This window comes from Solenopsis invicta, chromosome 16 (assembly GCF_016802725.1).
Source record: "Solenopsis invicta isolate M01_SB chromosome 16, UNIL_Sinv_3.0, whole genome shotgun sequence".
Lineage (NCBI taxonomy): Eukaryota > Metazoa > Arthropoda > Insecta > Hymenoptera > Formicidae > Solenopsis > Solenopsis invicta.
In genome coordinates, this window is record NC_052679.1 from 22,921,860 (window position 1) to 22,936,557 (window position 14,698).

The 14,698-nt window shown below is 37.3% G+C and overlaps 1 protein-coding gene across 1 annotated transcript; it reads left to right on the forward strand.

The window, feature by feature from the left end:
• Positions 1 to 6,219: 6,219 nt before the first annotated feature.
• On the forward strand, positions 6,220 to 12,059 carry LOC105199756. Its single transcript, XM_011166981.3, has 4 exons — positions 6,220 to 6,380; positions 8,798 to 8,990; positions 9,681 to 9,994; positions 10,864 to 12,059. The coding sequence occupies exons 1-4, from the start codon at positions 6,372 to 6,374 to the stop codon at positions 11,359 to 11,361; spliced, it is 1,014 nt and encodes a 337-aa protein (XP_011165283.1). The 5' UTR covers positions 6,220 to 6,371; the 3' UTR covers positions 11,362 to 12,059.
• Positions 12,060 to 14,698: the final 2,639 nt, after the last annotated feature.

A 14,698-nucleotide genomic window follows, 5' to 3' on the forward strand; every position in this document is an offset into this window, starting at 1 on the left:
GCCTTCTTGCGCCGATAGAGGAAGCATTATCCCCATTGCGCGTTTATCCGAAATCACGCCGCTTCGCACGAGCACGCGCGCACACGTATCTCGTCTTAGAACAATTCACAAGCTATTTACGTCATCGGCGAGCGGATTTACTCGGAGCTAAACGGAATTATTCAGCTCTCGAAATCGCAGCATCCTTCACGCCAGGTGATGCGCACGAATGCGCGAGAGATACCGCGAATTATTCAAGCCGGCTGATCTTCGGGGAAGGTTTTATACGGACCGTGCTCGTAAATCAGGTCGTTCCTGGCGGCGCGGCGGCGTGAGACAGCTTTTATTGACGCAAAGAGGCGACAGGGGCGAAACGTCGGACCTGTTTGTATTCGATGTCGCTCGCGCGGTGTGCGTCTCGTCCGGATCAAAACTGGCGTTGTGCTTATTCCTTGCTGTGCCGCAGTGGTGCATGGACGGATGATATTCATCTAGAAAATATCTGCATTTTCTCTTATATAATCTTGTAGAACCGACGATATTAATAAAAAAAAGAAATAATAATAATAGAATGGAAATGCGCAGCGGAACCAAGAATTTACAAAGAAGCCAGAATCCTTCATGTCAAAATGTGATGCATGCTTCAAAGGAAGAGGATAATAATAAATGTTATATTGTGCATTGATGCGTACCTGGGAGCGAAAGAGACTGGACGCGAAACGTCCATCAAACATTTTTTTTTTCTACTCATATTTCTAACTTTGCTAATATCCTAAAATAAATGGCTGTTTCGCGTATGTTGCTTATGCTTTGTCACGTTCACATATTTTCACGTATTGTATTTTATTTATTTAGTTTTACGATGTTAAAACTAATAATGATCTTATGGAATTTAAAAAAAAAATGTTAAGATTTCAAAAATTGTTGTGTTCTCAATAATAAATCCATTTTTGTTGAGATTGTATCAATTATGACAATCCAAAAGTTAAAAAATTAATTACAGACAAATTAAAGATAATGGTTTAAGAGTAGAGTAAACTCTAAATCGCGTTGTTGTGATTAATAATCATTTCAAAAGTAATTTGGAAGATAATGTTTAGTTTCTTTGTTATTTTCAATTTATTTTTGATTCGAGCCTTATTAAAACACAAGCATTTAATAAGACTCAATATCACAGTTAAAAAATATTTTTGTTTATTTACAAATGTTCTATATGGACCATTTTAATTTTGTGAGTAATTGAAATAAACATTTTAGTCTCACTTATAGTTTATTTCAATATTTCCATAAACCGAGTTAATAAAAAATAAAATACGGTGAATCCTATTCGGCTTTGGTACTTTATTCTTATTGACTTTTAGCTTCAAATAAACTTTTCATAATCATATTAAAAAACTGGTTTTGTGAGCATCATTATTGTTGACTCCTCATTTCTTGAGATAAAAATGCAACTTTTCACAATATTTTTACCTCTCGCATCATTCTCTCACTTAAAAAAAAAAATATATTAAGTTATCATTATTATATGAAAATATTTGGCGAAAAGTCTCTTTTAAGCACCACTGTACAAAAGGATGGTCAACGGTCTGCGGGATCGATACGCAAGAAAGATTCGTCCTACCGTAAAAGGCGAAGCCGAATGTCCTGTAGACGGATCTCGCGCGTATATGCGGGAATAACATTCCGCGTAAGATATATGGTCGCATCGGCGGTGACGTGTTGCCGTATCAAAATCATGCGACGAAGAAGATGAGGTGCGGAAGATATCAGGTTGTTTTCGCGGCAATCTTGACAAGGCTAAAAAATGGAAACGACGTTTCCCGAGGTTTTGAGAAATGTACCTGCCGCATCGCCGCGTAGCGAAACGTAAACGCGGCGAGATGCGCAATTCGCACGTAAGCAAATGGGCAAAACGTGAGCGCCCGTAAACGTAATATTCAGCTGACATTGCGTATTTAGCTACAGTCGAGCACTTTGTGTACACAATGCCGTGTGCTTAAACCTCATCCTCGTTATCCTCGGCAGAATTAACACTCGGCTATCGACCGCTCGGATATCGAGAAGCGGAATCTCTGCTTTAATATCCCCCGTGAGAATTATAACCGTGTTTCTGCTCCGAATTTAACGATAAAGCATTAAAACATTATGGGAGAGCTCTGTAAATTTATTTTACAATTCGTTACATCCTGTACGTAGTGTATTAATGCGTACGACCACTTTTGTATATTCTAACACTAATTATATTATTATTACTGTCGTTATTTTATTAATTTGCACGACAGGAAATTAATAAAGATAATAACATGAAATAAAACAAAAATTTCCCAATTTGATTCAAAATGTAGAAATTTCTGTAATTTATTTTAAAAGCAATTCTTTCTATTTTCGTTCTTGCGTATTTTTTTATGAGATGGACGATGACCATGCTACTGTGTCTGATAAAATATGTATCTCTATGTCCAACGCAAAGTTGTAACGACTTCATCTCGCAGGAAAGGTGACTTCGCAACTTACTTAATATTTCCAGCGCTCCGCGAATAACGTATACGGTTTGCGATCGGTAACAAACCGGTCGATCGCTATATCTTAATTATTACGTTACGAGAAATTATTTACGCGACTTTTTTTTTACGAGACTGCGACGCAATTTCGAGAGTTACAGATTTTTCTTTACGATCGGTCGAATCGGCGACGCATCGCGTCGCATCGCATCGCATCGCGTTCCGAGGTGTACGTACATATTCTATTACCGCGTCTCGTAACGACAGGCGGGAAGAAGCGTCCGGGAGAATGCGTTATAGAACGCGACGATCTTTGCGCGCCCTGTTCCGGGAGGAGAGTTTTACGAGCGGAATACGAGCCGTTGCAATAAAGACGTCGCGCGCGACCAGACTAATCTTAGGGTAGTATCGGGCGTTTGCTCTCCGCGGAGTGGGAATAAACCCGCGATAATTAGACTGCGAGAGCTCCAGCTGCGATTAGTGTGACACGCGGATTAGTTGCTCCGTGCGTGCATTGAAATCCTGCCCGATGGTGGGAAACTTACGCCGGCAGCGACAATGTTTCCAGCTCTGCGCGTAACTGGACATAATACGAGGACGTGAATTCCAAAGCCGTGAGAGCGGGTCGCGATGCTCGCCGCGTCTTCGAATAGCTCGAACAGAAGCTGTCTCAGAAATTGCGAGAGGCAGAAATCATTATGCGTATATGATAATTATGTAATAATTAACATATAATAATTATGTATGATAAAGATGCAATAGTGGCAATGATAGTTATTAATATATTATTTTAAAGCTTTCACTTTATGCCATGGAATATAAGTATAATAATGTATCATTGAAATTACTATAATCGGTTTCTTTTAATTAAATGTATTTTCAAGTTTTTCATGATTTTTGTTTTTTAAAATCTCATAGAAAGTGTATAAAAGATATATTATTATATTTTCTTATGTATTTTTTATGAGATTTAATTAAAAGAAATCGACGATTAAATATTTCTAATAAAATATCATAAATTTTTTATGTATTTTTTGTGAGATTTTTAAAAGTAAAAATCATAAGAAATCTAAAAATACATTCAATTAAAAGAAACCGATGGTCAAGTTATTTCTAATAACATATTGTTATATTTATATATATCCTTTCATGAGATTTGAAAAATCAAAAGTTATAGCAAATTAAAAAATACATTTAATTAAAAGATAGTTAAGTATTTCTAATGACGTGTATCATTGCATTTTTATATACTTTTTGTGAAATTTAAAAAGTAAAAATCACAAGGAATTTTAAAACATATTTTATTAGAAACCGACAAGCATTATTAATAACGTAAATTAATTGCAATTTGTCAAATTTAAGAGATTTATAGTTATTCATGAGAAGCTTCTGTGTGACAGAATTCTAGAAACTACACCAATCTATAATTTATTCTAACACGAAATTGTATTAATGTTTGATATTTGAAAACCGATTGCATTGATATTGGACGTCCCTTTCTTTCTCCCGTTGCATACCAACGGAATTGATAGTTGCCATTGTTTTTGCTCCACGGGGGGGGGGGGGGAGAAGGGGTTGATTTAGCATCATCGCCGCACGCGGTGCCTTCTCGTTGCATTTCTCAGCGGCATTGCATTGCATCGCATCGGTACGCAGCGCGGTTAGATAGTCGGCTCTACGAGAGCCATTTAATGCGGGACGAAAGAGAAAGAGAGAGGAGGAGAAAGAGAATGAGAGGGTGCCCGTTTAGTGCCAATGTCAAAACCAACGCAGTATCGCCCACGTGTCCGCGCGTCGTCGGTGAGAAAGAGAGAGTGAGAGTGAGAGTGAGAGAGAGAGAGAGAGAGAGAGAGAGAGTCCTCCCCCGCCGGCGCAGCGGCGACTTGTTGCGCGAACGGGCACGTGAGTAATTTCGTCGAAATTGATGAACTCATTACGCTCGTATCGTTCCCTTACATCGTCGGATTAAGCGAGCCGGCCGTAAATCCGCGGCCGGGCATTATTTATGCGATCGGCGGCGCGGAGAGACGCTGGAGGCCCCGCGGCCATCTCGGACCTTCCCTAAATGGACGCGGACCTTTCGCTGCGCGCCGGTATCGTTTCATTTTCACCGCTCGCTAATTGCATTTCGCGTTCCTTTCTATTTTCCTTTTTAATTTCCTTTTATTTTCGTTTCTATCACCGAGGTTCGCGCCGCCGCCGACGATTTTTGTCGAGAATCAGTCGGACGCCCCGTTTCGATTCCTCTTCGCTCCGGCGTTTCGCCGATGGCTTCGCTGCACGCATCACGCAAATCGCATTGGATGCGAAATCGAATTTGTAAAATTTCAACGGCGCCTTCACCATACTTTCCGAGGCTCTCCGTTTTCCATACTGCGACGGAGTCGAGACGTAAGCTGATAAGTCAACATGAACCATTATTATTTGTCGATTTTCCCTTTTGCGGAATAAAATTTCTTTTTTAAAGAAATACGGGGGAAAATTATTTATTTTGATTATCGGCTAATTTTTATTTATCCTCGATGGAGCGACAGTCACTTAGATTTGAATATGATAATTCGATTTAGTGAGAGAGAGAGAGAGAGAGAGAGAGAGAGAGAGAGAGAGAGAGCTGCTTGTCTCGGCAGAGATTTACCTCGGCTCCATTTAAGTCTCGTAACATTGTGCAATGGCCGTATTTGCATTGGCATGTGCAAAACCTTTTCTTCCGTCCATCGTTTACCCTCCAATATCATTATGCAGCTCGTAATAACACGCTCTTTAGTTGTTTCAGCATTTATGACGCAGCTTATTCCCGTATCGCTGTTGATGAATGCGTCGCAAACCAGCAATAATGCAATTTAAAGGTAATGAAGATTACTCTTGTGTGAGAGATAGGCCGCGATTAATTATGCGCAACGTCTTTAATAACAAGTAAACGAGGTATTATTAACAATGATGGCGAACCATTACGCGGATTTAACGCATTATCAGCGGCGATCAAACGCGGCCGTTTCAGCGAAACGTTAATCCTAAATAACGTCCGGAAAACCTATTTAGATAAGTCAGATAAATCGCTTTAGGAAGTCAATACTATCAATTCACTTACGCGAGAGGATCTCCGCATACTAATTCCCTGATACCTTTCTTTTTAATAAAAATAAAGAATTAGCTTTAAAGTGATTCTTGGATAAAAAGCGGACGTACGGATAAATTTAAAATCGATATATCTCGTCGGTCGTAAAATAATTTACGCGTCTACTTAAGTGATATCGACAGCCAGCCGACGAATAAAATTCACCCGAGACCAGCTGCGAGGGAGAGGACGAGATTTAAAATCCGTCCCGCGTAAATTACCTTTTCGTTGCGGCATGGCGTCGCGCGCATTATTGCGCTCGCGCCTTTTGCATCCTTATTACATGGGGCGCGTCGGAAAGCGTGGCGTCGTATTCTCTCGGCCTGGACGCGTTCCCGGCCGGTGCGCCCGGAATGCGCGCAAGATCGACGGCTCGTACATACGCGAGACCAATAAACGTTGATTTATCGACGGTGGAAATCGAGCGCGGGGTGATTTGCGAGCGAACAGGCAACGAACAGGCACTTCGGGGCTCGCTAGCGAGAAGCGAGCGATCCCGCGGGGCCCCGTGTAGGACCCCGCGCAAGGGCCCCGTCCGTCGCGTCGTCGCGCGCGACTCTGGGTGGGGAATCACCGTAAGTGCGCGCGGCAGGTCCACGGGGATCCCTATATAAGAGGATGCGACCGAGAGCTTACACTCTCACACCCGTTAGCCGACTCTCACCGGGATTATCCTAGGCGAGTGAAAAAGAAAAGCCCGCGATCGAAGGGCCCGCGATCCGCTAGCCACGATCGAGCGACGGTTCACCGCCGGCCTGATTCAACCGAGGACGATCATGATATTCGTGAGTGAATCCTTTTTTTTTTTGAGAGTTTTCCAACAGTTTAAAGATGTATTTGATATATGGTACTTGCAAAGTAAATGAAACTTGAAAATGTGTTTAATATTAACTGTTATTTGTGTTTAATATTAACACTTCAAATAAACTATGTACATAGTTGTGTAAATAAGATTATATTTTTATTTAATAACATATTTTTATATTTTATTTACTCTATTTGTGTTATTAAAAATTAAATTATTATTACAACATTAAAAAAATTTTGATGTTTTATGTAAGTACTTTAAGATTATACAAAGTTTTATTGTGATTATCTGCTTAGTGATTTTATTTAGTTTACAGAACTGATCTCTGCGCAATAAAATTTTACATAAAATTATCTTGAATAATTAAAGTCAATAAAAAAAATTTAGATTATTTTTATTATTTCTTATTTTATTGTTTTATTATTAATTACATTTTTATTAAAGCACGTGCCTACTTCTTACTGAAATAATTTTTTATTCAGAATAGAAAAGCGCAGCCAAATTTTTTCTACTACTTTCAAATGCAATGTAAAACTATTTGTAATTTTTTTATAATTTTCTTAATATTCTGATATATCCCCTGTACATTCTTAAACTGTACACGTCGCACTTTTGCGCTTACCTTAGACGCAACTAACGGTGATTAACCCTCTGTAGTTCATCATATTCCTGCTTTTCTAGCTCAACCGGGTCATTAGTGCCTGATAGTGTTTTTTAAAAGAATTTTTTGGGTTTTAAAAATTTGAAAAAAATTCTTTTATTTCAGAAAACAATGTCACAATTGTTCGACCCGAAAACTAACTTTTTCACTTTCTTTTGTATGTGTCCGAATTTGAGGTAGCGTAATTTTTCGCCTGGGTCCTCAAATCTCCGGTTAGGTCACGGAGGGTTAAGTATAATTTATGTTTAAGTTAATTTACGTTCGCGTACTGTTTCCTCCACTCACGTCGCGTTTGACCACTTTGTAATTAATCTCAAGGTAGTTTGCGGCATCTTACTCTCGTGGACATCTCTAATTCAGTTGCGTCGTCCACCTTCGTGGTAGGTATAGGAATAAACTTTTGGCGTTTTACCCCCGTGTTTGTGACAAACGAGGACTGAGGTGAAACGAAAGTTTTACAATTGAATTTACCAAGTAGCGCGAAAATCTTCCGGACAATAGAGACACACACTCGCGCCCGACATATTTGCGACCGTATATTGATTTCACGATTAGTTAATCACCCAAGCGTACTTGCGAAGGCAGAATCTATATTAATACGACAATAAGCGTTCCTCCAGTACCGTTTCAATGCGAGCATCGTCTAACTCAGTATCTCCCGGTAATAACTATTGATTCGACCAAATTACAATATAGCTGCTTGCTGGCGGTCGAAGTCCTAAATTCGAATCGTCGCTTGCAATTCGGAGAATGTGGCTATGTTTCGCGAGAAAAAAAATGTCATAGCATATTCAGTTCAATTGTGCCGGGAGCCGTTCCGCGCAATCGAGCTGAATTTCCGCGATTGATGAAAGTTTATACCATTCCGGGATCGTGTTTATGCCATTGGGGTTCGCGTAACCGTCACGGTTAATTCTATCGCGCGTACGCCTCTCCAAATGGTAATATCTCGAGTAGAAAATTATGCCTGCCGTATAATGATAGCCATATCCTCACGTCTGTATAGCTGTTGCAGCTGATGCACCGCTATTTAATTAATTGATTAACAAACATAACTGCTCAAATGACGAGACGTATTGCATTTGCGGAATGTAACGCAAGACAGATATTACCGTATAAAATAAGTGTGCTAAATTGATATCGCTTGTTATAGTTCTAATTCGAGCTATAGACGAATTTGATTTTGATAATTTTTATATCACAATAATTTGATAATTCCTGTACACCGTTGGAAAATTTGTGTACTTTTGTGAAAGAAATTAAAGTGATTAAAGTTTTTGTGTTAAGTAATGAACATATTTATATGTAAATTTAACACATGTCTGCTATGTTAACTGAATTTAACAAATATAAAATGTAGAATTGTAAAAATAATTTAAAGAATATGTTAAAGTAACACAATTTGCACGTATGTAATAAATATGTAATTTTTATAATTTTACATTTTGTATTCGTTAAAATTTACAGAAAAAGAGTGTGATGTTACACTGTGACAGGAGTGGGGATATGTATAATTATTTTAATGGTCCTATAAAAATTTATTTTCAGATTTGCGTCTAGCTAATTTTTCCAAACTTTTCGTACATGAATAAAAATTACCTTTAATTAAAAGTACATTGACAAGCTTCACCAATAATTGACCATTTGTCGCGAGCTTACCGTATCGTATTTTCAGCTAAGCGTTAATAATTGGATGATTAAAGTCAACGCTTGTCACATTTCTCTGCCTACAGACAATTTTGTGCAGCCTCGTCATCGGACGATCCATCGCTTTGCCGCTCGCCAATGTTTGGCTGAGTCCGATACCGGCCCTTTCGCCGTTAAGGCAGTACCACATACAAGACGGATCGGGATCTTACCAATACTCCTTCACGGGGCCTCATCACGCCAAAGCGGAAACTACCTTGAACGGCGTCACGCAGGGTGGTAAGTTTTTTTTTTTTAATTTTAATTTGCACATTTTTTTGGAGTTTTAATAAGAGAGCCCGTCTTTGATAAAGACCGGTCACGCAAAGATGGGACGCTTCATGTAAACGTGAAATGAAATTCATTTTCAATGGATAGCGATGATTGTCACGATTCGTGATCTAATGCGCGTGCCGCAAGTGCATAAATGGAATGCATTCTTTTGCGAAGTGTGTTACAAGAGGTGCATTACCGGCCTACGTCCGCGAGCGGCGAGTGAATCTTTCGCTAATGCTCGCCGGCGTGATGTAAGAAAGACGCCCATGCTCGTCCCTGCAAATTTCTTCGGATGACAATGCGCAGTTGCGCGTTAGGATCGCTTCTCTCTCTCTCTCTCTCTCTCTCTTTCTCTCAATTGCAACGTGATGACTCACGATACGCGCGCGATGCGTAATTTAACGCGAACGGAATCGTATGAATATATTCGTAATCACCGAAAGGGAGATCTATGTATTATAATTAATGCTATTTTGCTAATCAATAGCCGCAATAATTACGACAAGTAACGTGTACTAATAACAGATGCATGAATTCGCATTGTAAGTACGTTGTAAAATTTACAATGTAAATACGTTTCCTCCGCGCGCGAACAAGCGTACCTCAGATGACATAATCGTTATCGAAGAGTATCGTTTCTATTTGCGCCCGCAGGATATTCCTACATCGACGCAAATGGAATTTTGCAAACGGTCTCGTATACGGCGGACGATAAGAACGGATTTAGAGTCAGCGCGAGCAATCTGCCGCAACCACCCAAAGATGAGGTACAAACTGTACGAGACACGCCGGAGGTAGCCGCGGCAAAGAGAAATCATCTTGACGAGCTGCAGAAGGCCAATTGGCAGGATCCGAATATTCTGTCGTACAAAATCGTCCCGTCGTACTTTAGCTTCGCCCAAATCCAGCCGGACAACAGCAACAGCAACAGCAAAGCCGAGCTAAATTCGAAGACGCGAGAGTTTGAGGTTTGTAAGTTGCGCGGACATCTCAATCGAAGTTTGCTCAAATAAAAGAAACGAGACGGTAAAAAGGGAAGAAATCACATGTTCTTTTGTACGGAAAATTTATAGCGCTGCGATCACTATGGAATTTTGTGCTTGAGAAAGCGAGCGTTTCGATGAAAAGCATATCATTAAAACTTTTCGTCGCTTAAAAAGTATATAAAAAATATATCTAATTTTTTCTATATTATATTTTATAATTATTCAGTAATTCTAATGATCATTAAAAACACAAGTTACGATCAATAAAATATGATCTCGGCGGAACATATATGTGTTATATATACCGTTGCGTAATTGAAAATAAATTTTGCATTTAGAACGATATTCAAGTTGGCATTCCAAGTACGCTTATACATAAACAGAAAAATTTTTTTTTTAATGAAGAAAATGCATTTTCTAAAAACTATATATTTAGATGCAAACGTTTGTTTATTCTGTTTAAATAAAAATATTTATTTTTAAATAAACAGACATATTACCTTAAGTATATAATTTTGTATTTTTATTTATATTTAAATAATAATTAAATAAGCTAATATTATTAAACTTAATTAAATGGTCTCTTTAGATTAAAAAGTCTGATTATCTTGAATACTCGTATATAAAAATAGTAAATATTTTCTAGAATTGCAAGAAAAAATTATTTGATTAAAAATTATGTCTTTAGTTTATTTACATAAATATTTCAATTAAGAAATTTTTAATCTCACTGCAAGTAAATAAGCTAGTAGCCCCCCCTCCCCCCGCGAATAAATAACTTCTTTCAGTGTACCTGTCCAACATTAAAATCAAAATTGAGCAATTTCTTTTATTCAATTCTTCTTTTTTAGAGTACCAACAATCCGTTCCTGCTGCCAAGATCGGAGGCAGAAAAAATCAACGTACCCAAACCGGATCCGAGTCTCTCGAAGGTATCGCCCACGTCTTCGGGCCCCACCAGCACAATTGCCTCGTCATTATCCACTCCGAAACAGAACACGCTTCTCGACGACGAAAATACGTCAAATCAGAACGTCTTCCATCTGAAGAAACTGACGCCGTTCTCCAGCATTCAGAAACGGGTAGCCTTGCCTGCCCCGTACGTACTTCCGGTGGTGCCTTACAGATTGCTTCACAGCTCGCTGCATCACACCCAGGACTCCCTGGGCCAGTACGATTACAGTTACACCGGGGACTCGAGCGCCAAAACCGAATCCAGGTCGCTAGACGGTACCACCAGGGGTGCCTACAGTTACATCGATCCCAACGGGATTCTTCAGCAAGTGCATTACATTGCCGATCATAATGGATTCAGAGTCATGGCAACTAATCTGCCCGAAGCGAAGTGATGATCATGTCGGCGCCGTAGAAAATGTCCCGTGGGACGCAACAGCTTTCGAAACGCGATGTTATACACCAAACATTAATACTGTACACAGTTTCCTGAATTTCGAATTTGTCAACGAATCTCAACCTCGCGCGAAATAATTTCGGGCATTCCAAAGAGACGAAATTTTTATTTATTTCGATTAAGAGATTTATTTCATTTAGGAGAAGAAGGCGAAGAAGATAAAAGGCGAAAAAATAAAGAAAATTCACGTATTCTCATGTATCTATTCAATGGATTTGGATTGCTTTTGTTTCGAAGATAATCATTTGCGACAGCCAAGGCGCGAGAAGAAGATGTAACAGAAAATTCGCATTCTCGCGTAATAAGTATCGGTGTCGGGGATCTGAGGAAACATTACGCGAATGCTTCTCGAGTTTGTTCAGCGATTGTTCTCGCGGAAACGCGGAGGAGCGGACTTGATTCGTATTCGAGTATTCTCCTAACTTTATTATTTTTTTTTTTCTATAATGTTAAGCTTACTTCGCGAGCAATTGTGCGATCGCGACCAGGTAAATTATTTCACGTTTCGTAAACATTCTTCTCTTATTATCTTTAGCACGAGCGAAAGGCGTTAATGGAGGCGTCACGTTTTTAAGATTGTTAGTAGATTGCACTTATTGATCATATTACGTAAATACAGGTGAAAAATGCAATCTCTACTGTTGTCTTTATATGTCTCCTTTTACCTCCTCTCTTCTTTGTCCTCTTGCAATCAGTTTTGCATAAAATGAATAGATCAAATAGATAGCTGGCTGCAACAGATTTGCGTATATTCGTAGTGCACAATATTTAACGCGCACAATACTTTCCAATTTGTATATCTTTATTAAAAATATTAGCTGAATAAGAAGTGTCTTTGAACATACGAGTATATTGACAGGATACATCTGTGCATTAATAATTTAAAAATATGTACGTCTTCTTCATTTTTAGGAATATCAATAAAATCTTTTAGGAACTTATTTTCGAGATCACAAATATTTAAAGAAAGTAAACATTTCCAAAAAATTTTTAGATATTATTTATAAGCACTAGTTTGTACCAAGATAAATAAAAAAAATATTGCAAATTATTAAAATGTGTTTTAAAAAACAAGTTTCGATTTAAGAAACAACTTTTTAATTACTTAATCTAAAATCTAAAAAAGTTCATTTACGGATATTGTTAATTTACGGAATTTTAAACCTAAAAAATGTCATAAACATGTACTTTACATCCATGCAAAAGTCAAAGTCGATAGATTCACTAGTTTTTGAAGAGTCGTGTTGACCGACTTGAAAAATATAGTTTGGAGAACAAAGCTCAAATATAGTTTGAAAGTTTTAAATTCAAATTACAATATAAAAAATTAAAATTAATTAAGAAAAAAACAGAAAGACTATTATATGATAAAGTATCAGCTTGATAAAAGGTGTCTTTAAACAAACCTAGTGCGCAATAAACCTAGTGCGGGTCTGTACGCCACAACTTGAAAATATTATATCTTCGTGATTTTATAAATACTAATTTAACGATTTATTTTCGAAACTCTAAATATGAAAAAAAAGATATCTGTAAAAAAGAAAAAAAAATTAGTTTCTCTAAGTTCTAGAGAGATTAGAACATTCCCTTAAATTTTATTATTTTCACATTATATTCACTCGGCATTCACATTCTCTCTTTTAAGGTCTCCTCGTACCTTGGAATTTCAAATATTGAGGTAATAGATCGTCTTCTAGACATGCAGAAATTACGTTTGTAGAGATTCCGGTAATGTTCCGGGATGAATTATCGAAATGTCAAGTTTCAGTGCTTCTGCTCTCGCGAAAGGATTGAATAATATACTTGTATTCGTGGAACAACACACCTCTTACGCGTTTTGGCTCAGCCGAGCGCGTCGTGAAAACGGAAACGGCTGTGTTGAATGCCGACGTGAGAAACGCCGCGTGTTCAAAGCGACGTAAACGCTGCCTGAATAGTGGCAGATGAACTTTATCCGCACACAATTATCGTCGCTTGATTCTGAGAGACGTATAAAATACCGCAAAGATATAATAATACAAATAATAGCATACATACAAATTACTTCTGACGTACATTGTGATATTTTTTTCTATGTACAACGTTTTTTTGCAAGGCTGTTAAAGTAAAATGCCGTTTTTATAAACAAGATTGTGAAAGCATTGAGAAGTAAATATATATGTTTTATATTTAATAAATACCTACAGAAAAAATTTCTGGATTCAATGCTATTACCTTTTTTATGTCATAAACATGTATTTTATATACATGCAAACGTTAAAGTCGATGGATTCAATAGTTTTTGAAGAGTCGTGTCGATCAACTTGAAAAACATAGTTTGGAGAGAAACGTGTAAGAGAAATTCATAAAATAAAATTGATATAGAGACAATCATAATTATCATTGGGAAAGGAATATTATATTCCTATTCTTAAACCTAGATTATTTAGAGTGAAGTGATTTTGGTGCTATTTTATTAATGTTCTCAGACAGATGTAAATTACACTATGGAAATTTGTGGTAAATCTTATAATAGATTGATTTGAGGCAAATTTGAAGAACGTTCTTCCTACTAACATAGCGCAAAGAGAGCTGCTCGCTTTATAAGTACCAAAAGTATCTTGATATTCTATATTTTCAAATTTATATTACGTTCAAGTTAATATTACATAAATTATTATTAAATTGTTATTAGGCTGAGGATGATAGTAAAAGTCGAAACGTTCTTTTTATTACAGCTCAATACTGTATGATAAAATTATAATATATTGTTAAATCCTTTTAATTGTTCGTTTATCGACCTATTTCTCTATACCATTCTATTGTTTAAAAATAACATACATATAAGTAATATTTCGTTGTTACAAAAATATTTTGTTTTATATTTAGTTAAATGATTCATCAGGTACATAAGGATTTACGTTGCACGCGTAATCAAAGGTTACTGATTGAGTTTCCGTAGATGCATTAATTATATATATATATATATATATATATATATATATATATATAATTAATGCATATATATATATATATATATATATATAAAATTAATGCATCGCATGCGAATCTTTCGAAAGAGTGTTTGATCGCACGGTCTGCTATCGGTGATATCTCGAACTTCGTAGCGATTAATCATCATGCGTTACAACATCGAGCAAATTTTTATTTAATTTGAGAAGAAGAAGAATTATAGACCTTAATCTTAAAGATGTGTGGACATTTCTCAAAACTAAGAAAATTATGAAAAAATTACAGATTATGTGAAAGTAGTAAAAAAAATTTAGCAGCAATTT